This window comes from Pseudopodoces humilis, chromosome 16, assembly GCF_049639895.1.
Source record: "Pseudopodoces humilis isolate 2021_Gansu_Grassland_sample_001 chromosome 16, ASM4963989v1, whole genome shotgun sequence".
NCBI classification, from domain to species: domain Eukaryota; kingdom Metazoa; phylum Chordata; class Aves; order Passeriformes; family Paridae; genus Pseudopodoces; species Pseudopodoces humilis.
The window spans coordinates 12,909,423-12,930,625 of record NC_142215.1 but is presented as its reverse complement, the minus strand read 5'-3'; the positions used below and the strand labels follow the sequence as shown (position 1 = coordinate 12,930,625).

General features: G+C 38.0%; 2 protein-coding genes across 8 annotated transcripts in view; both read left to right on the top strand.

Annotated features, from left to right (window-relative positions):
• Positions 1-3,246: 3,246 nt before the first annotated feature.
• DNAAF4 (dynein axonemal assembly factor 4) lies at positions 3,247-17,393 on the top strand. Of its 3 annotated transcripts, none has more exons than XM_088063273.1 (9): positions 3,247-3,392; positions 3,952-4,099; positions 4,460-4,593; positions 5,634-5,874; positions 6,612-6,757; positions 7,349-7,458; positions 8,169-8,322; positions 9,409-9,514; positions 17,321-17,393. In XM_088063273.1, exons 1-9 carry the CDS (start codon positions 3,270-3,272, stop codon positions 17,338-17,340), a joined length of 1,182 nt encoding a protein of 393 aa, XP_087919399.1. In that variant the 5' UTR covers positions 3,247-3,269; the 3' UTR covers positions 17,341-17,393. The 3 variants fall into 3 exon arrangements, with proteins under 3 accessions (XP_087919399.1, XP_005521533.1, XP_014106558.1); XM_005521476.3 differs by lacking the exon at positions 17,321-17,393 and adding an exon at positions 10,573-11,050; XM_014251083.2 differs by lacking the exon at positions 17,321-17,393 and adding an exon at positions 10,225-10,460.
• CCPG1 (cell cycle progression 1) overlaps positions 12,964-21,203 on the top strand; it is a 22,079-nt gene continuing 13,839 nt past the window's right edge. For all 5 annotated transcript variants that reach the window (XM_014251145.2, XM_014251147.2, XM_014251146.2 and 2 more), the window contains exons 1-2: positions 12,964-13,022; positions 17,321-17,392. In XM_014251145.2, coding sequence (XP_014106620.2) covers positions 17,333-17,392 — 60 coding nt within the window. In that variant the 5' untranslated portion in view covers positions 12,964-13,022; positions 17,321-17,332. The remainder of the gene's footprint in view (positions 13,023-17,320; positions 17,393-21,203) is intronic.

Genomic DNA, 21,203 nt, shown 5'->3' with positions numbered 1-21,203 from the left:
TGTCCACATTCTCCTATTAGAGTTAAAAGTGAGTAGAAAAAGGCAAGTTACCAATCTACTGCCATCCAAACAATGCAAAATATAAGCTGATTAAGACTGTTGACATTTAATTTTTTTTTGTTAGTAATGATGTGATATTTTTACCTTCTAGAAGAACAAAGAACATATATCAGAATCTGATTCAAGTGTTCTTGGAAAATGTATATGGTAGACTTTGTCCAGCACTGTATGTAACTTTGTTGCTTTCTGTTGTCTGGTTTCAATTTATTTTAAAATAAAGATAATTTTTGTGGGGAAGTTGCCTGTTGACTTTCTGAAGATGGTGTAATGCCTAGAGGGAGTCTTCTAATGTTCTGCTTGTGAGAACACATTTGGATTGGGCGTAATCCTTCAAGAAGCAGCATGAGGTCATATGCATCAGAAAATACAGCTCCTGCCTCTCTTGGAGAGCTTCACTGTTCCATAAAGGTGTTAATCTGCAGTTACTTCAAAACAGGTGGCAAAAGGTCTTGTGCCTTCAGCCCCATGTCTTTCCTCACAGGATGGGAGGGAAGGCTCGAGCACCATTTGTCCAAATAGATTTTTATTTTTTTTAAATAACTTTGTGCACTTGGAAAGTGATTATACAAAGAATTATTTATTCCAGTTTATAAAATTATTGCTGAGCTCTTCCTGTTAGTTAAAATGCCAGAGCTAACATACTATATCACAACTTTACTGATAATTTTTGAAAGTAACTGATATAGATCCCAAGCCACATATGCAAAAGAGTTTGTTGGAATAAACAGCCTCATAAAATGATTCTGCTTTTCGTTAAAAATAGGGAGGGATGAGAGAATTTAGAAAGGATGGGAGGAAACAAGGTTATTAATTAATTAATTTTAAAAGGTTAATCATAATTAATAATTAAAGCTAAGAAAATGTAAACTATATAAAGGATTTTTTCCCTCCCATATATTAAAACTTCTGAAGTCATTAGACGTGAAATAACCCCAGACAAGATGTATGTATGTATAGGCAGCTGGAAGGTCCAGAATATTAATAATATTATTAAGGTTTGTCTGGAACATAAATCTGCATCCTTCATAGCACAGGAGATGGGAATTTGGGAATCAGATTTTTCAGTGGAAAATTTTCTTCTTTCACTGCAAACTTTTCACTGCAGACTTTTGACTGATAAAGTTAGTGCCAGCAGAAAAACCACTCTGCATGGGTGTCTCTTATTTTGCAAGTGTGTCGCAGCGAGAGCACAGCAGCTTGTCCAGGTAAGGCTGGGGAGTGGGTGGGACAGAGGTGGTGGTTCTGCACATGTGTATTGATTCAAAACTGTAAAGGTTGATCCAACACCTTACTGAACCCCTTTGGTCTCCTTTAGCAGCTAAATCTGCTACTTTGACATAAAAACATGTTAGTGATATTTACTGTGTTGCCTACAAGCTTTACATTGCAGATCTAGGTTTTAAGTAAACAGACATTTTGGTTGATGTATTGGAGATCTTTTGTATAATTTGAGAAGACCAAATACTGGTAACCATAACTGTGTCTTGTCTTGTAAAGCATGTATGCATAATATAGTTCTTCTAGCAGGAATAAATAATAAGCTGCTTCATTTCAGTATATTCTCTGTGAGTAAACTAAAAATGACACCTGGGTGACCCAGGCAGAAGACCTGCACTCAAAACCTCTGACTTACTGTCTGTGGATGAACTCTCCATAACTGAAGGATGCTTTCTGGATGACTACAGCTGGAGTGGTAGGAGATTTTGGGTTACTACATTATAATAATTCTAGCTGCTGCTGCTATGTACTTTGAATGTTCTTGAATTCCAGTCCATGCAAGGATTCTTCCAGATGATATTGATATGGGTGAGTGAGGGTGGAGAATAACCCAGAAATCATATTAGTTATGATGGATTTCTTGCTCTGAAAAAGCTTTAAATCTCTGAGATACCTTTTATATATAGACAGTCTTAAAAGTAATCTCTACTATTTGAATATTGCAGTGTATTATAGGTGATAGAACATAAAAATTAAATCTTAACATTAAAGTTAAATCTTCAGTGATACACATCAGAAATACTAGCTAATGTGAGCCACATTAAACTCCATTATTCTTGGCCTCATTTTAAAAGAAAGAGGGAAAACTAGACTTCTTGTTTCTGGATTTTTCCTAATAGTTCTAGGTAATTGTATACTATTGAGGAACTTAAACATACCTGAATTTTTGTCCGGCTGTGTTTGGCTCATCTTTCAGTCCGTATTCTCCAGAAGCAGTTGCTTTCAATATATCAGATTTTATTTTGGCAGATACAGTGTTACAGTTTGTTTGAGAAACGTGGAGTGGTAATGTGCAAATTACCTCCTGAGTTTCTGGCAGAGTACAGCAGACAATATTGCTCAGCAATAGGGTGGCGCTGCCTGTATGACCCAGTTATTTTTAGGGGACCTGTGGAACTTTCAGTGCCAGCATTGCTGGAGTAGATCAAAGAAAGTGATCTTGCCCTCTGCTGAGCCATGGTGAGCCACACTTAGAGTATTGTGTTCTGGACTCCTCAGTACAGGAGACATGGAGCTCCTGGGGCAGGTCCAGCACAGAGCTACCAAATTGTTTCGAGGGTCTGGAGAATCTCTTACAAGGACAGGCTGAGGGGGTTGTGCCTGTTTATCCTCAGGAAGAGGTGACTGGGAGGGGGCCTCAGCAATGTGTGTAAGTGTCTGACGGGAGGTGCCAGAGGATGGAGCCAGGCTGTTCTCAGTGGTTCTGAGCGATTGAACAAAACACAACAGGCAGAAACTGATACTTGGGAAGTTCTACCCGAACTGAGGAAGAGCTTCTGTGTGGGTACAGGCTGCCCAGAGAGGCTGTGGAGTCTTCCTCACTGGAGATATTCCAGAACTATCTGGACACAATCCTATGCTGAGTGCTCTGGGAAGACCCTGCTTGAACAGGGAGGCTGGACCAGAGGGACCCACCGTGGTTCCTTCCAACCTGACCCATTCTGTGGTTGTGTGTATCAATCAAATCCATCCTCGGCTTTTGATAGCTTATTGTCAGAAATTCTACACTACCAACAGTTTGTCTCTTTCTAGAAATGTATGTGGACGATATGAGCTGCATTCCTTCCTGCTCCGCTGAGGGGTGAGCGCAGGCAGCGGAAGCCGTGCCCGCGGCCCTCAGGCCCCTCGGGCCTACAGCTCCCGGCGTGCGCCGCGGGGCGGGCGGGGCGGCTGAGGCCGGGCCGCGCCCCGGAGCTCCTCCGGCCGCAGCGATGCCGGTGTGGCTGCGGGAGCACAGCTGGCGCCAGACCCTCTCCGCCGTGTACCTCTCGCTGCCCTTGCGCGGCGCCCGGGCCAGCCCCGCCAACATCTTCTGCAGCGAGCAGTACCTGAAGGTGGGCGGCCGCGGCTCGCTCGCCTCACGGGCCTCCTGGCGCGCAGGGCCGCGGCGGCACTCCGTAACCCTGCTCGAAAACACGCGAGCCGTGGCAACACGTCAAGTTCATAACCCTTTATCTTTTATAATCTCCCCCTGAGTGCTGCAGGCTGTTAAACGCCCGTTCTGCGGCAGATAATGGCTTTACCACTACCCATTCTCTACTAATGCTCTGGCCGCTCAACAGGTGCCAGCTGCCTTTACTCTCATAAATGGACTGAATTTATACATTTGCTTATACTGTGAATAATAATCCTAAATTTGAAATCCACTGCTTCTATTGCAGTGCTGAAGAACCGAATTTTTCAACTTCATTTACAAAATTGTGAAGACCTACCTTCCTTAACAGAAGGAAGCACCTTCTCTGGGCTTTTACAAACCAACACAGTGGTTACAAAGCAAATTAGTTCTGTCAATAGTGTCTGTTTCTTGGGGTTTACTGTATGCTTGTGCTGTGTTTTGAATATGTAAGAGTTAATTTAAAATAGTAAATATTAGTACAAATTATATTTTTGTAGGTAAGCATCCCTCCCTTTCTATTTGAAGCCATTTTATATGCTCCTATTGATGACATAAATAGCACAGCAAAGATTGGAAATGGAAACATTTTCTTCACTTTGTATAAAAAAGAACCTGCCATGTGGGATTCCCTAACTCTAGCAAATGGTAAGTTCTCTACTATAAAAATTTGATTATGTGTAAAGAACCCATACTGTGAAACTGCTGCTGGTAGATATCTGCGCAGTTCAATATTGTTGTACACTAGTAAAAATAGAAAGTAAGGGCAAACAAAGAACATCCTGATTTTAGCATGTATGAAACAAAACAAAATTTCTTGTCAAACTTTTTGTGTGTAAGCAAATCTTAATTTTTCTCTTTTAGACGTGGGCTTGGTAGACACTGGTTTGTCAAATTGTAACCATGTTGCATTTTGCCAAAGTAGCGGAAGAAATCGTGTTTTTATTAACATGGTACATACCAGTAGAACTCCAGGCCTAAATTACTATAATAGTTTATTTTTTTAAGCTGACAAGGAGAAGCTACAAGATCTGAGAGAGAATGCTGTTCTAAAAGCCCATGAAAAGGCAAAAGAGGAGACAGAAGCAAAAAAAATTACAAAACAGGAAAACAAAAAATATGCTTTGGAGTCCACAATGAAGGTAGGTTTGGAAAGGGCTTTACAAGACATACATGTAAACAACTACCAACTAATCTGGCAGATGCTTTGCTAAATGTACCTTAAAAATATGAAAAGTACTGATTTTTATTATAGTGGTGGTGATATAATTTCTTTGTATTTAAAACATATTTATTATCAAATTCAAAAATATTACAGAAAAAGTGCTTAGCTGTTGCCATTTTCTGGGAATAATACTAATGAAAGTTTTTGGTGATAAGCTCAGATTTTTGTCTGTTGAAAGGAGAGTACAGTCATGTGGCAAAACTACTTTTTTCTGGCCTTTGCAGATGTTTAGTCCTTTAGCACTGTGAAAAATAATGACTTAAAAAATTTCACTTATTCTTTGTTGTATTTTATATCAGACTTGCTTTTTTTTTCTTTTGTGTGTTTGTCTCTTTGTTATTCTGATTTTTATGTATATTTTAAGATATGTTCTTAATATTCTTTTGTATATAAAAAGTCTGGTCACTTCAATTGTGTTCAAAGGATTTTTTTTGGAGTGTGCAATGAAATTTTAAGATCGCATATGCAATATGGACCAAAAAGAACTACAGCTAGTGACTTTCTTAGTAGCAATGCTGTATGTCTTCTAAATATGTAATAATCTCTAAGAGAAGAGGAGAAATAAAGAACAGTGTATTCAGATCGTCACATATATTTTACATTTCTGTATTCTCCATAGATCTACATTGGAACAAGGCTAGAATTTTCACTGTTTAAAAGTAAATTTACTTAAAAAAAAATAAAAAAAAGGTAAAGTTTATTTCTGAATGTTTCTGGATTGTACTTTAGGGTTGTTAGTAAAATAGTTAAAAGATGAAACCTCTAAAAGCTAATCAGAAATCTTTAGTCTCACAGTAATTTTTAAGCATCTTAATTAACTCTGCTTGTATGGTCACATTATTGGTTATGCTATGCTTGGGATATGAAACTGGGAAAATAATGGTAGTTTTAACTTAGTCAAGTCAGTATTATCAGATGTTATGTGTCTCATAGGGTTTTTTTTTTTTGTTCAAATAGCTAGAGGAAGCAGAAAGAAAAAGAATTGAAGATCTGAAAGAAAAGGAGAGGCAGAAGGTTGCTAAAGAGTTGGAGTTATGGAAAAAACAACAAAAAGATGGTGATAAATACAAGAGCATGCAAAAAAAGGGAGCATTACATCAAGAAATAGAGCCATTAAAACAGAGAAAAAATGAAAAAATGAACAAAACTCAGATTCCTAATGAAGGAACTTCTAAGACCAGACTCAAATCCACAAAAGGTTGTAGCATTGAACTGTACTTTATAATTCTTTAAAGTGTGGGTATAACTTTATTCCTAGATGTTTATAATTCACCATTTATCTTTGTCTTCACCATACCTAACCAGTTCTTTTAGCTCACAGTTATTTTTAAAATTGTTATTTTCAGGCAATTTATTGAGCTAAAGCACATGAGTTCTTAGCTCTTGTTGAAGTCTTTGGAAATACAAGGGTGGATTTTGTTCTAAGCTTTAGAAAAGTAAATCAGAAAGCCTTTCTGGCAGTGTAATGCAGACTTCCTGGGGGTGGATTTCTGTTACCCAAAGTTACCTAACTGTTGGATTTCACAGAAATATTCAATCTCCTTTTGCACTCTCTGTCTTGTGTCTTGGCTCCATGGAGAGCCAATTCAGGCAACTAAACCAACGGAAGAATTTAATTTTTTGTTTGTTTGATTCAATAGGTTAGTTTTAGCTCTTATTGTTGGCCTGTCACAGAATCACACAAACAACAAAGAGAGGTATAAGAGGAGTTTATTTGTGACAGATGCTGTATAATTCCATTTATTTGTTTGCTGCATCAGGAAGAAAAACTGTTTGAACCTTCACTTCAAAAGAACAAGTCTAAACTTTTCTCAAGCGATTAGAGGTTTAATTATAATGTGCCACATTTCTAAGTCCAGGTGTACTTTGGACTTTGGTAGAAAACCAGCAAAATCTCTTGCTTAATTTTTCACTTCCATTGCTCTCTTTTCATAGGTGATGGTTCCTGTAGTATATTTTCACAGAATTTAAAGGAAGAACTGTTACCAGCTCCCCGAGCTGCTGCTACAATTAAAGTCAACTTTACACCACGAGTTTTTCCCACAGCTCTGCGAGAATCTCGTGTTGCAGAAGAGGAGGAGGTAAGGTGGGGAATTATTTATTGTGTATTCAGTCAATACAAAAATAGTGTCTCTGCCAAGGAATATTACCTGTGTAATATCCTTATCTTCCAAGGAAGCCCGTCTTATTTGAATTAAGATATAAAGAAACAATTTTATATAAAAATTATTTTCACCATATGATTGTGCAGATTGATAAATAACATGTTCCTTTTTTGGGAGGGGGAGAAAAGGCAGCAGTATTAATTTAATTCCTTGAAGTACAAAATTTGAAATGTCCTATCTCTTACATTTAAATTCTTTCAGTTCTGTCTTAAAAGAAGTTCACAGCTCTTTTGAGCTCGATTCAATGAACATGAAGTAATTTTGAAAGATCAAAACAGACAAGTAAACAAAAATGTATTAGGGATGTGGTAACCTGACTTCTCATGGTAATAAAATCTTTGGGGAAACAAGTTTTTCATATTGGAGACTATCAAATAGTCTCCTCTGTCTGAAATATGTGGTCAATAGAATTCTTTTGATAAGTGTGAATGAAGAGATGAAAACAAAATCCTTTTTTGGATTTGAATTTTTTCTTCAGAAATAATACAGCACGTTTTGTATTTACAGTGGCTACATAAACAAGCAGAAGCTCGAAGAATAATAAATTCTGATTTATCTGAGCTGGAAGATTTAAAAGAAGAGGAGAAGAATCCAGATTGGTTAAAGGATAAAGGAAAGTAAGTTACATTCCACTTGAAGATGTATTAAAATTAATTAGTTTTACCATGTTTGCCTAGTGTTCAGTTTTGGTATAGTCTATTTATTCTAGATGGAATTGGTGAATGTCTAGAGTAGTCATGGTAGTTGTACTACAGATTTTATTGACAGCTTATGGGGTTAGAATCTGATAAATCATGAGATGCAATTGTTGAAGCTTATAATGAACAAAATCATTGTAAACACATTATGCATATTCTTCTTTGAAGAAAGTTGTGGCAGTGCACTATTATATCTAAGTGGATTTAATTTCATTTGTACTTTTTTAGTGAGAGGTTAAACATCTGTGTAAAATAAACTTTAGGAACTTGATACAAATTTTTGTTTATTTATATAGCTGTGTTATACAGAAAGCTTTGATTAGGCAGTCATAATCAGATATACAAAGCTTTCAAAATTACTTCTGGGTCTACATAAATATGTCCACTCTTACAATTCTTCATTGCTTGTAAGCAGCGACTACTTTTGTATCTCTAAGCTGTCTATTGCCAGCATCAAGGTGCACTGAACTTCAGCCAGGTAGTTCTCAGAAAAGGCTATAAAGGGGCATTTCAAAGAAAAAGATGCTAAAACCTCAAATTTTTTAAAGTAAGTTAACAATAAGTAGGTGTTTATTTTGTATTTATCCACTTCTTTAAAGTGCATGTTTCACTTTTTGTTTAATACTTAGCAAAATGTTTGCAATGGGAAACTACCTTGGGGCTGTAAATGCATATAACCTTGCAGTGAAGCTGAACAATAAACTTCCCGTGCTGTACCTGAACCGTGCTGCTTGCCACCTTAAACTGAGAAATTTACACAAAGCTATCGAAGATTCCTCTAAGGTATAAAAGTCCAGGAGCTCAGGCTGTCATCTTATGCATTAATGTGATTTGTTACTGTGATGTTTCTGTTTTAAGCAGATCTGTAAATACATATTATTAAATGTAATAATATTATAATCTATATAATTTATATATATATATAAATTTATAATCTCAATTGTAAATGTAAATACATATTAGTACAATTCAAAGTTTTAAAATTCAATATTGATATAATAAAGCCATAGTGAAATATTAAAATTTGATAGTGATTAATGAACTTTCAGAAATTTAAAACAAAACAACAATAAAATAAACCCTAAACCAGGCTTCCACACATTTGTGACAAATGCCCATATATTGGTCAGTATGTTTCTTTACAGATAAAAATATTGTAGCAATACATACACTTGAAAAAGCCCACAACTTGGAGGAGTAAAAAACAAAAAAAAGTATACTCATACCTTTTCTATTATATAGTAGTGAGCTTCATTTGGTTGGAAGGAAAAAAACAAAGTGGTGGTGATGAGCAGGATACCTTAAAAAACTTCCTTAAATACCAGGATACCTTAAAAAACATTTTTAAAGAAGGGCTGTGTTGTCCTGATGTTTTAGCAGCAAATGGCACCTGAATAATGTGGGAAAAGTTTTCCAATAATTATTATTTTTTGAACTAATAAGGACTTGAGTCTTGAAACTTGGGGGGCTTTGGTCTTGTTTTTTTCTAGTAACTAGTACTAAAACACATGTGCTTTTTTAGTGCTACCTTTTTTTTTCTTTGATAGCATGATAGGTTATATGATATATGAAAATAGAACGTATTATTTGACTGCAATAAACATTTAACATGGTGTTTTTCAGTTTTCAGCCATGGCAATGTGACTGTACTTGCCAAGCTGGGGTAATGGATACATTAATGATCTTAATGACTAGATTCACAAGCCATTTATAGTTAAATTTGAATAGTTATTTTCTATTTCTGTTTGAATAGTTATTATGTCACTGTATAATAATAGTAATTAGGTAAGAGAAATGTTTGTAAATTAGAAAAAGCCCAAATTATGGAAAATCTACTTATAAATACTTTGGGTGTTCTCATTTGTGAAGGCACTGGAACTGTTGACACCACCTGTTCCTGATAATGAGAACGCTCGAGTGAAAGCCCATGTGAGACGAGGAACAGCGTTTTGTCAGCTGGAATTATACACTGAAGGTGAGGCCTTGGTTTTATGAAAACATGCACAGGAATTCATAATGACATGCAAGTAACTCTGTTTAGCTCAGTGAGGCTCCTCACACCTGAAAGTTTTCAAGAGTGACTTTGAAGGAGAGATATACAATCTATGTCTAATTGTTATGAACCTTTATGCCCCATTCTTTAACATTTTTTTTTAATTTACTGGATACTTGAAAAGTCTTTACAAGTTTGAGAAAATGGATTGCATTCCTAATGTAAGGAGTTTTTCCACTGAAGATATTAAAATAACCTGAAGTATTTCTAAAATACTTGTAAAGTGCTTAGTAACCTCTTTGTAAAATGAGGTAGGAAACTCATATTGATGAGTAAAATGATTCATCAAGTACACGTGATTTGTGTGAAAATACATGAATTTACAGTGTCCCTATTCAGTTCCTCAAGAGTATCAGATTAGTTTTGTAAAGCAAATTTACAGTGAAAGCTGATAATAGAAATGGAAGAATATTCAAAATGTTGGTGTTGAAGTACTAAGCTTTGGCCATTGTTTACTTTTTTCTACTTAGACATCACTTGTTTATTCCCTTTCAGCTTCATTTGCACTTTGAAACTTTATAAAAAAGACTAATGTTGGCAAGATTTTACTTCCTGTACTCATGATTTGTTTTTTTTCCCCACAAGATCTAGCTTTCACAGTTCATGTCTTTTTCGTTCTTATTTTCACACAGGATCATTTCCTCTCTTCTGCAGAACACTTTAGAACAGTCCCCACATGCACACACATGTATATAGATGTATATGTACATGAATGAAGAGGCTCTATTTTCATGTTTTAAACCTTGAAAATGTTTATGTGGTAGAGTGTTTCCACTAAAATGTTTTGTAAAATAAGATAAACAAAATATAAATTTACTGATGGAAGCTAAACTAATGTCATTCTGATGCCATCTTACTTAAGGCCAATCTCAAGATCAATACTTTATGCATATGACTGGGGAGTAATTATTTCCAGTGAGTTGCTAAAGAGGATGCTCTTGCATTATTGATTGATATTCTTATGAATGTGTCTATATTAGGTCTTCAGGATTATGAAGCAGCTCTCAAGATTGATCCTAGAAATAAAAATATAGAAAAAGATGCTGAGAAGATTCGACATCTAATTCAAGGAACAGTGCAAAGTTCTTAATTAAAAAAAAATTATATATATATATATAAAAGAAGCTCTTTGATGCCTTTCAGGACATGAGGAGGAGTCTTACTTCTCGTCAGTGTGTTACCTAGACATTTTTCTGTTTCACTCAGAACACTTATGAAATTGGTAAAAGATTGGATATATTATCAGAAAGTATAGTATTCTAAACATGGTTAGATATATTTTATATAATTTTGATACAAAGTTGTCATATTTTTGCTTTTTGTTAGCATTCTGTATTACTCTGACAATCTGAAACCCTGGACTTGAAGCAGTTCCTTTTTGTTAAGTGTTCTTTCCAAACTGGGACCATTTCAACTACTTCTTTCAGCAGCAGTCTTAGCAGACTTCTGAATTTTCTGCATCAGTCTCTTTCCTGAATACCATTTATGACTGATTTCTGTCTTTATAATAAAGTATTTATCATGCAGATATATATTATGTGCAAATTTTATAGTGTATCAGGGAGAAGGTGGCAGGCATTGTTTCTGTCTGTTTTGCTTAGAGCCTTGAGTGCTGAGGTGAGTCAGAAATGCCTGGGGTAGCTGCTGCCTGCTGCATTGCACTGGAAGGGGCCAAAAATACTTTTTTGTTACAGCTGGAAGGAAGGCAGTGCAGCAGTTTGAGTGCCTCAGTTGAGTGTAATGCTATACTTACAGATATTACTGTTTTATTTTTACAATTACTGAGGCGAAGTGAGGGCTAAGGACAAGAGACACTGGCCATGGGACAAAGATACATCTTATCCAACCCATTTTAGCCTTTCAACTAACAGGGAAAAGCATTTCGAATTTGTAACAGTTTGTGGTCAGAGCAAATATTGCTCAAGATGTGTATTGAAATACATGCATGGTGGAGAGTGAGGAACTTAACACTTTGACCTTATGTAGTAAACTGTGGACAGTAGTAATTTGACTCATAATGACTATGGAAGATAGTAAAATTTGAGATTATGCATTAGTGATAATCCTGAGCGTAGAAAATATCTTAATATGTGTGGCAGAAATAGTTAGTATGGGTATTAAAAATATGAATGAGAGTAAGAATAGAGTGAGACTGTGGGTGATTTGATTTAGTTCTGACCTTTTTTTTGAAGATACAGGAATATGAAAACTAGAGCCCTAGAGAAATGTACAAGTGACTGTGCTTCCTCACTCACATTCACATGCATGTATTTTATTTTATTTTTAATTTTTTTTCCTCTGTAGGGAGTGGGTTATCATATGACAAGTACTTCTTGGTCTGTTTATGGAAAGTGCTCTAATGCTGTATTGATGAGCCTGACGTAAAACTTCTCTGAGTAAGGTACCTCCTTCCTCAGTGCTCCTGAGCAAGCCAGTTACAACCTGCTGCTCTTCAGAGGTGCAGTGAAGGCTTTTTCCTTTGTTTCTCAGTCATGCAAGATGTGAGGCTGACACTACCTTAGATATAACTTGAGTAAGACATTGACTTTATTAATGAGGTCTGTTGTCATGTCCCTTTTATTTTTGTTCCAGTATCAGAGAACTGTTGGGGTCTAAACTTCTGTGATTTTGGATCTGCTCTGTTCCTACAGTTCCTGTTGATGAGATGTGGTCTAGGAGCGTGGCTGGGAATTAAGAACTGCCATATCCCCAGTCCAAGTGGCTCTTGGGACAGTTTCTCCTGAAGCAGCAGGGCCCATGCTATGAGGAGATTTTCCAAAATAATTAATTCCCAGTCATCAGAGTTTTTCCACCCAAGGCTAGAAGAATCAAAGATTTGTTGTCCATATACGGCACCTTTGGGTTTTTTTGTTTGTTTGTTTGTTTTTGGTTTTTTTGGTTTTTTTTTTGGGGGGGGGCGGGGGGCATGTTCTGGGGTGTTCTTTGGTGGGGCTTTGTTTATTTGGATTTTGGGGAGTGAGGGTGGTGGTTGTTTTTTCCCTTCCCTTAGAACAAGCGTTACTGGCATGTAACTGAGCATGTTTCCTCAGAGACTGTCCCTGTGGCCGGCTCTGCCGCGATTACAGCGGCACAAGGCTCCTCGCGCTGAAGGGGCCTGCGAGCAGCCCCCGCCCGGCACAAACGGCTCCCGGGCCGCGGGGCCGCAGGGCCCGAGCTCGGCGGCGCGGCGTTGCCATGGCGGTGTCCGGGGCGGGCCGCGGGGCGGACCGGGCGCTGCGGTGCCCGGGCCGCTGTGGGCGCTGTGGCCGCCGGGCCGCGGCGGGGCGCGGACTGCGCTCGCCAGGGTGCTGCGGGCGCCGCCCCGCGCGCAGGCGCCGGCCCGGGCGGGCCGGGTTGTTTGTGACGGCGTCACCGGCGGCTGCGGCCGCGGCCCCTCGTCCGTGCCGGGCCCCGCGAGGGCCGCGCTCAGGTAGGCGGCGGGACCGGCCCGTGGGGGCGGCCGCCCCGCTCCGGGCCGGCCGAGGGGAGCTCCGGGGGGCGCGGCGGCTGCCGCGGGGAGGGGCCGCCCGGAGCGGGGCAGAGCCCGGAGCGCCGGGGCCGGGGCGGCCGTTCCTGGTGCCGGGAGCGGGTGAGCGCGGCCGCGCGGGGCGGCGGCGCTGCTCGAGGGGCGAGCGGGCTCCGGCCGGTGGGCACCGCCGTGCCGGCCCCGGCCCTGGGCTCTGGTGTTTGCCAACTTCCTTCTCTGTCATCATCTGCCGCTGCCTCGCCGGCTGATGCAAGGTGCTCTGTTTCATAAACAGTGTCCTGGCGCTTTAAGTGTGCTGGCGCCGAGCCGCGCTCTGGTTCAGGTGCGCTCCAGGAACACCTGCGCGGGACAGGGGCAGGGACTGAGCAGGGAATGCCCAACCTTGCTAGAGTCTGGCTTGAAGAAGCCACGTTTGTCTTTCCTTCATAACAAGGAAATATTCTGTATTCAGTATGTGTTGCTAAATATATTCTTAGAGAAGAGTGTTACTTAGGGGGAGAAATTACCACTTAGTAGAAATAAGAAACTTCCATGAGCACTCTGAAGTGTAATAGCACTGAACCTGTTTTTATTTCTGTTGTGCAACAAAGAATCCACTGTAGAAGAGAACCGAGAGTTTTTACTTGGAATGACAGCACAGCAAACTCTGTAAAACACATTCATATTCCTCTTGGTACCCATTACTCATCTTTGTCAATGCTTATTGAAGGTTATTTTTTTCAGTCTAGGAAATCCTTTTTTTAGATGATGGAGCTTAAGGGTTTATTTACACTGGAGTGGTTCTTCTTTTTAAGACTGGTGTTTATTATGCTTCACAATGGATAAATAGGGTGTGGGATCTCAGATTTATTTTTATATACATATCTGGGATAACTTGGTATTGTGTTATCAACAATACATACGGCTGTAAGCTTTTACACCTTACGCTTCTGGCTTATATTTCACTAAAGATAAGAAAATAGTTTGCACTTTTGAATTCCTGCCCCCGCACTCAAATACATACAAACTGAATCTAAATGTAACTAGTCTTCAATTTGTCCAGATAGAAATTAGGAAGGTGATGTCAGAAGAGGCAATGAAGGTATGTAGTGAGCATACAAAACCAGTTCACCATGGGATGTGGTTTTGGTTGGGTTTTTCTCCCCAGTCTTTCCTTCTGGCTTGGCCTGGCGTAGAGGACATGTGTAACACTGTAGGGTATCCTCCAGTTATCCCTGCTGTTATTGGACTAGAATCCGTTAGTGTCATCTTGATTCGTTAGGAAGTTTAAACACTTTATGTCTTTCTAATTCCTGCTCAAAGCTATCTTTTTCTAAAAAGTTGCATTCAGGAAGATGGTGGCAGCATTTCCAGCCCCTTTAGGCTGGTTGGAAAAGTATACTGGTTCTTAGTTGGTCTTTGTCATTTGGAGAGAACCAAACTGGAGAAGATTTTGTGAGTGGGTCAGTTTAGCCATTGGGTTCAAATTAGTCTTCTGTTTTTCAGTGTACTTAAGGAATTGAATTTGACCTTGGATTTAGTTATGATTATGTGCATTTTATTAATCTGTGACAGAAATAAGCTGTTTAGCTGATGATTGAAGTTTAGGAACACTGTACCCAGGTAATTTTTTTATTAAAGCTTTTAGATACTTAAATCTAAAAGTTCAAAATTAAGTAATAAAATGCTTTAATTTTGGTAACTGTTTTACATGTGTATGTTTGCTGAATGTACCTGTAGGAATACATTTACCCTAGAAATGCCCTTCAGTCTGATGCCAAGCTATCTATCTATTGTAATTTGGCTAAATTTGGCAGTTCTAACCATAAACCTTAGTGTTCTTCTAATTACTATTTTTTTAAAAAATCCATTATTTTTCTTAATATTAAAAGCTTTTCTATTTTGGTGATTTGTCACTTGTATGCAGCTAAATATGCACTATTAGTGTAATATTGTGGTTGAATACAAATAAATAACTTTTAACTCAAGGCCACTTATCAAGACAAGCAAGCAAGAGAAAATGATGATTGTTTGTCTGCTTGTTTCTCTGTCTGTTTCTTTAATATATTTTGATGATGCCAGTACCCACGTAGGTCCTGAAGCTTTTGTTTGGGATGGGAAGACAGATGTTTAAGTGGAACCCAAAGCCATGGTTGTATGTTCAGAACAGAAGATACATTTGGGTTTCTGCAGTGCTCAGTTACCTGTCAGTGTGTTTTGTAGCTGGGGAGGGAGAGCAGGATGGTGTTTCTGTTGTGATAGCCAGGGCCCAGGGTAAAATGCTGAGTTAGCTGGAGGAAGAGAGATGTTACAATGTCCAGCACAGAGTCTGCTGTTACAATTTGGTCTTTCAAAATCTGTAGATGCACTTGCATCAAACTGTACTGGTAGCCTGAAGCTGTCTTTTAAAAATTCACTTCAGATTTTGCAAGGTAGCCAGTGATGTTTCTGAACAGATGAGTTCTGGTGCTGGGAGTTACCTTCCTGTGAAAGGAATGCTGCTGCTACTGGATGCCAGGTCAAATTTCGAGTAATTAATGACAGCAAGTAGATGTTGTTGTCACATGTAAATTCTAGAACTGAGTCTTTGCCATTTGGGCATTTGTTATTTTGATGATTGAAGAAGTATGATTTAAAAATAAAAAATTGATCCTTGTATGCAGTGTGATTTAAAAAACCCAAACAACTCAAACCAAAATAGATTTCTTTCCACCCCCTCCCAACCTGACATTCCCTGGTTGAGATTCCAGGAAAAGCACTAGTGAAGGAAGAAAAGTATCTACAGGAAAATGACAACCGTATTCAAAGTAGGACTTTATAAAAAAAAATAGGAATTCAGTTTCTCTCTATGTTTCATACTTAAGTTGGATATTTGTGCTTAAACTGTTGCTGCAATTGTCACCATTGCCTTTTTTTTTTTTTACAGAGGAACTGTAAAGATATTAGTTAAAGTTGATGAGAAAATAGTTTTATCTTAGAAAAACATGCAATAGCTACTATAATGCAGAGATATGAGACACATGTTTACTGTGTTTTGTGAGAAAGCTAAATGGAATTTAAAGTTTTATGTTTTGTTTTGCCAATTTCTAGCCACACTGGTGTACTTAGATGTTCTCATTCAAAGTTTTGTGTATATTTTCTGAGTTGAGAAACTGGGAGTGAAGACAGGATTGATAATAAAGTAGAGAGCAAATAAAGTTAAACACATAGATTCCTTCCTTTGTGTTCTTACTGGAATTAACTAAGAGTGGGAAATGAAGCAGGTGTCTGAAATTCTGTGATAAAAGCTTTATTGAACCATGGTTTCTTTGGCTGTTTTATTATGTTGATACGTGATACAACAGGCAATTGATTGGAAATTGTTCAGTTTTGGGAAGATTTTTTCCACCAAGATCAATCCATAGTAAATTTTATATAATAACTTGATATATTTTTATTTCAAGGAACAAGAAATACATTAAACTTCTTTATAAAGTCTTTTTGCTAATTAAGGACTTGAAAAGTTGATCTGTATATGCTACAATAATGAATACTCTGTATTCATGGTAAATTCCTGTTAAAAGGGAGAAAAGATAAACAGGCAGCATCTGCTGGATTGTTGTCTTCTGAAAATGGCTACCTGTCATCTGGTAATATTGTTGAAAAAAATATGTATACTTTGGGTTATTTTCATTCTGTTTTTGTAGTTGCCAGATACTCTCTCAATTTTCCTCAGAATCAGTGTATTTGAAAGTACTTGAAAATAGTGAAAGGAACAGGAAACATTGTTTTTGCCCACTAGCTGAAGAAAATTAATTCCAGGAGATCCCAATCTGTTTCTTCTCAAAAAAATCTCACAATGTTTTTCTTGAATAAACTGTAGTTTCTGTGCATGTAACAAAACAGAAATTATTTAATGTACTGAGTCATGTCTTAAAATTTGCCTATAGCATCACTGTTTAACTTTGATTATTGACTAGCCTCATGTGTGTGTGTCTATCTAGTCTAAGAGCTTTTTGGCTGGCTGAAATAGGCATTTACCTAGCAAAGCTATATTTGCTCCAAGTATAAAGAAGATAATAGGAAATAAGTACAACAGAATATATTTTCTTTCTCAACTTTTATTCTGTTTCCCCCCCCCTCTCAATTCTAGAATACCATTTTGTGTGTTTGTATACTGTTCTGTAACATCGTGATTTCCATTCTTCTGTTTTTGGTTTTTTTTCAATATTGCAGTGAAATTATGTGCCTTACATATTAAAAGAGTCTACTTTTACCTGCAGCGTGCTTTGAAGATGTCTGAAAATTCCAGTGACAGTGATTCATCTTGTGGCTGGACTGTCATCAATCACGAGGTACCCAGTTTCACAATAATAAAGTTCTGTCAGTTTGAGGCTATCTATATGCAGTAAAATATTATTTCAGCTTAGTAATCTTGGTTTGGTATGGATCTTGCATACCAACAGAGAATATAGAAGAGAAATTTATTAGTAAATCATAAAACTACTATTTAAAAAAGGGATACTTTAACTATAGTTGATATAAATTTTAATATTGAAAATAATTTCTTTTTTCTGCAAAGGTTTTACTTTGAAGAGCTGGTAGAATTTCAGTGGCATGCATTCTTCTGTTCCATCCTGCCTTAAAACATTAGCATTCTGTGTAACTTGTCTGTTGTTGCTAATATATTTCTTCTTTTCCTGATAAATCTGTACCCTCACCAAAACAAAGTTGCAAATACTGAGCAGGAAAAAGATCTTGTACAGAAAGGAATGATTCCATGATTTCCCTGAGTTTTTTCTACCACTAAGGTATCTGATCCTAATTTCAGCAGTGGCTGTTCAGGAACAGTTCTCTGTCCTTATATAGTCTTCCTTACAGAAAATAAGGGTAGGGACAAGTGTATATTCCATGACTATAATGGGACAGGTGTCTGGATCTGATGTTGATTTCAAAGTTTGCATTGTGTGAATGAAATCAATGCTGCAGTGGAGTCTGGAGAGCAGGAGTCTTATGTCAGGGTCAGCACTTAGGTTTGATCAAATGACTGCACTGACTGTGGTGATTAAAACAGTGCCTTCAATACCTGCTCAGGTGTAGACACATGAATGTAGATAGAAGTGTGTTTTATCTTCCTTTCCCACAGTGGACAAGGTGGGCCTGAGTTGCTCAGAACCTCTGAGAAGCCCTTCCTGGTAGAGTGGATATCCAGTATCCTTTCCTCCTTCAGTCCTGAGGATTTTTCTATCTCTTCAGATCTTGGCTGATGTGTGTGTGTGTAGGATGGGTGGGTTGGTTTTGCTTGTTTGGTTTGGTTCTTAAGTATTTAACATTGTCTTGTAAACTGAGGAGGCCGTTGAGCCAGAATCCTCAGGACAGATGTGTTGACAGTTTTCCTGGAATGACACTTCCCTATTGCCTGCATCTACTTGTTGCCTGCCCCAATTTCAGGGCAAAAAATTTCAAGGAGTTGTATGTGAGATTTTCATTCAGAGGAGGAAAGTAGGAAAAAATGGCTGAAGATCATGCATAGTGATCAACTGTCCTTTGTCCTTCACTGCACATTCCCTTGTTTTGCAGATTATAATGAAAAGGGGTAACTTGGAACCAAGCTATTACAAACATGTGATGGCATTCATGTTTTGACACTTCCATGTCACAAGTTATACAGTTTGAAGTTTATAAATATTGGGCCATGCTTTCATTTCTGTTGACAGCAAACTGGTATTTAAGAGATGGTTAAAACTTCTTTTCCTTGTTTTGGGCTGGGTGACAGATTGGGAATCTTGTCACCAAAAGAAACATAAAACTCATGCACTCCATTCCTCAAGGCCAAGTGGCCTATGAGAGTGCACAGGCTGCTGGACTCACAGAGTTCAGATAAAAATGAAAGGATTTAGAGGTTGAGTTCAGCAGTTGGGTTATTCAGCTGTGAAGTGCAGACTTTATTTTCATTCTTGGGATGGTTATTTTACACTGTAACTGCAAATGAATTATGCAGTCTAAATAAGTTAACATAACACAAGATTGTAGGATGGCTGGGATTTGTCTAACCAAAGCAGAACAGATTTCTGTGACATGGAGATTTTGTGTTCCCAGTTATTCATCCCTGATTGAGTGAAATAAAAATGGGGAAACACTGGTGTTTGAGAGCTGTCATAATTAGCATTCTTCTGGTAGGACAGCTTTGAATCTGAGCATGAAGAAAGTAGAATGGATGGGATGGCCAGGTACCCTTCACACAGCTGTTACCCAGGGAGGGGGCACGTGGACTTCTGTATACAGCAGTGAATTGATTTGGATATTTAGGGCAGGGGTAGAACTATGGGTTAGATACATTTGGAGTACTGCAGTATTATTTTCTCACATACTGTTGTGACCTGTATTGATGATGACACAGTGGAATCTGTTTCTGGATATGTTTTGCGGTGAGTTGAGGTGCAAGAAGTGGCCATTTTCCAGGCTGTGGCTGCAGGGTACTGGCAGCTGTGTGTGCTGGACTGAGTGTGGGCTTTGGACAGAGAAGTGGTGCTGTGCATTGTTGGACTGCTCCTACGAAAGGACTTGCTAATTTTGTGTAGGAGGGTAGGGAGGTGACAATCTCTTTTTTTTGGCCTCTTTGCTATTGCTGAAATGGAAGAGTGGTGAAGGTCCAGGATTAGATGAAGTGTATCAGAGAGTTCATGCATTCACACCTGACTCTGTTTTTAAGAAAAATATGGCTTACCATGTACTCAGCTAGCCCATTTTCTTGGGTTTTTAGCTAAAACTGTAATCTGTCTTAAGCAATACTCCTGATGTTTTTCTTCTTGTAGAGCCTGGGGAAACTGAAATGTTGTTATTCCTCTTATTCACAAATTAAGAAATGAATGTAGTGGTTCTGTCACACCAGAGAATAATTGTCACATAATAAACCTGTATACCTGTCTGTAAAACCCAACCAACCCCAAAACCCCAAATTCGTATTTTGTTTCCTGAGATTTCATTCAGATTATAGTAAATTGTAAATTAGGGGTGAATTTCTGCATTTGATGCATTTTGATGCAAAACACATCAAATCGAAGTTGTGATGCTTATGCAGGCAAAAGAAAAAAGATACTAAGTATTTAAAAAGATACAAAGTGTGTAACAGTTTAGCAAAGCAGTTAATTTTTGCAGCCTTTTAAAAAGAAACATAACTTTGTAACATGATTATAGAATGTATCTTATGCAATTCTTTCTGAGGTTTCTAATCTTCCTGAAGTACAGTCTCCATAAAAACAAAAGCATACATGTTTGCTTGAGTCTGAAATGAGACATCCAGGGAAACTGATCTGGAAGTATTGCTGCTACTGTAATTTCACACCTGCTGTTGCAAAAATAACTATCTCTGTTTACAAAAACAGCGCAACTTATTTATGGATCAGAGTCACTTAGTATTTTTCAGTTCTGTTTTGCATGTTTGTAGTTTGCTAATAGCCTTACTGGTATCTTATCAGTACTTTTAAACAAAAATTACAATATAAAGATTAAATATTTGGAATTGTCAAGCATATTGCTTGCCTTTAATACCCTGCAGTCTCCTGCTGTTGTTTATTTCCAGTTCCTGTTGTTCTCTGGTGTTGCTGACTGGCAGCTGACTAATAACGAAGGCTTCTTTCTGGATTAAAGACAGAAATCCAATATAGAGTTTGTATCAATATTTGGTTTTGAGGTGTCAGAGATGTACTGTATAAGCAGCCTTTCAAAATTTCTGGCTGGAATTGAGATGAGGTTCCATATAGTTTTTCCTGGTAGTACTGTTTATTAGAACTCATGTTGGTATGCTTGAGAGTTCTGGTTTTGGGAGGGTGTGTGTGTTTGTGTACAGTAGATGGACCTACTGAGTGAGTAAAAATTCGATGCCATATTCAAAACCTACTGTTTCTCTAAATTCCATTTAATAAGTGGGTCTAATAAAGACAATAAAAATAGTTATTTAAAATACTTGGTGTAGTTGTTAATTAATGCCTAAATTGCTGTCATTTTCCCCCCTAGAATTGACCTCATCTAACTTTTTTTAACCTCAGTTATGAGTATTGCACACTAACACTTGTTTCAGTCTAGTTAATTACTTGGTATTTCACTTGCTTTTCTTTGTTCAAAGCTGTCTTCAGTTTTAAAGGCTCAGTTTTTCTGTTTCTGGTT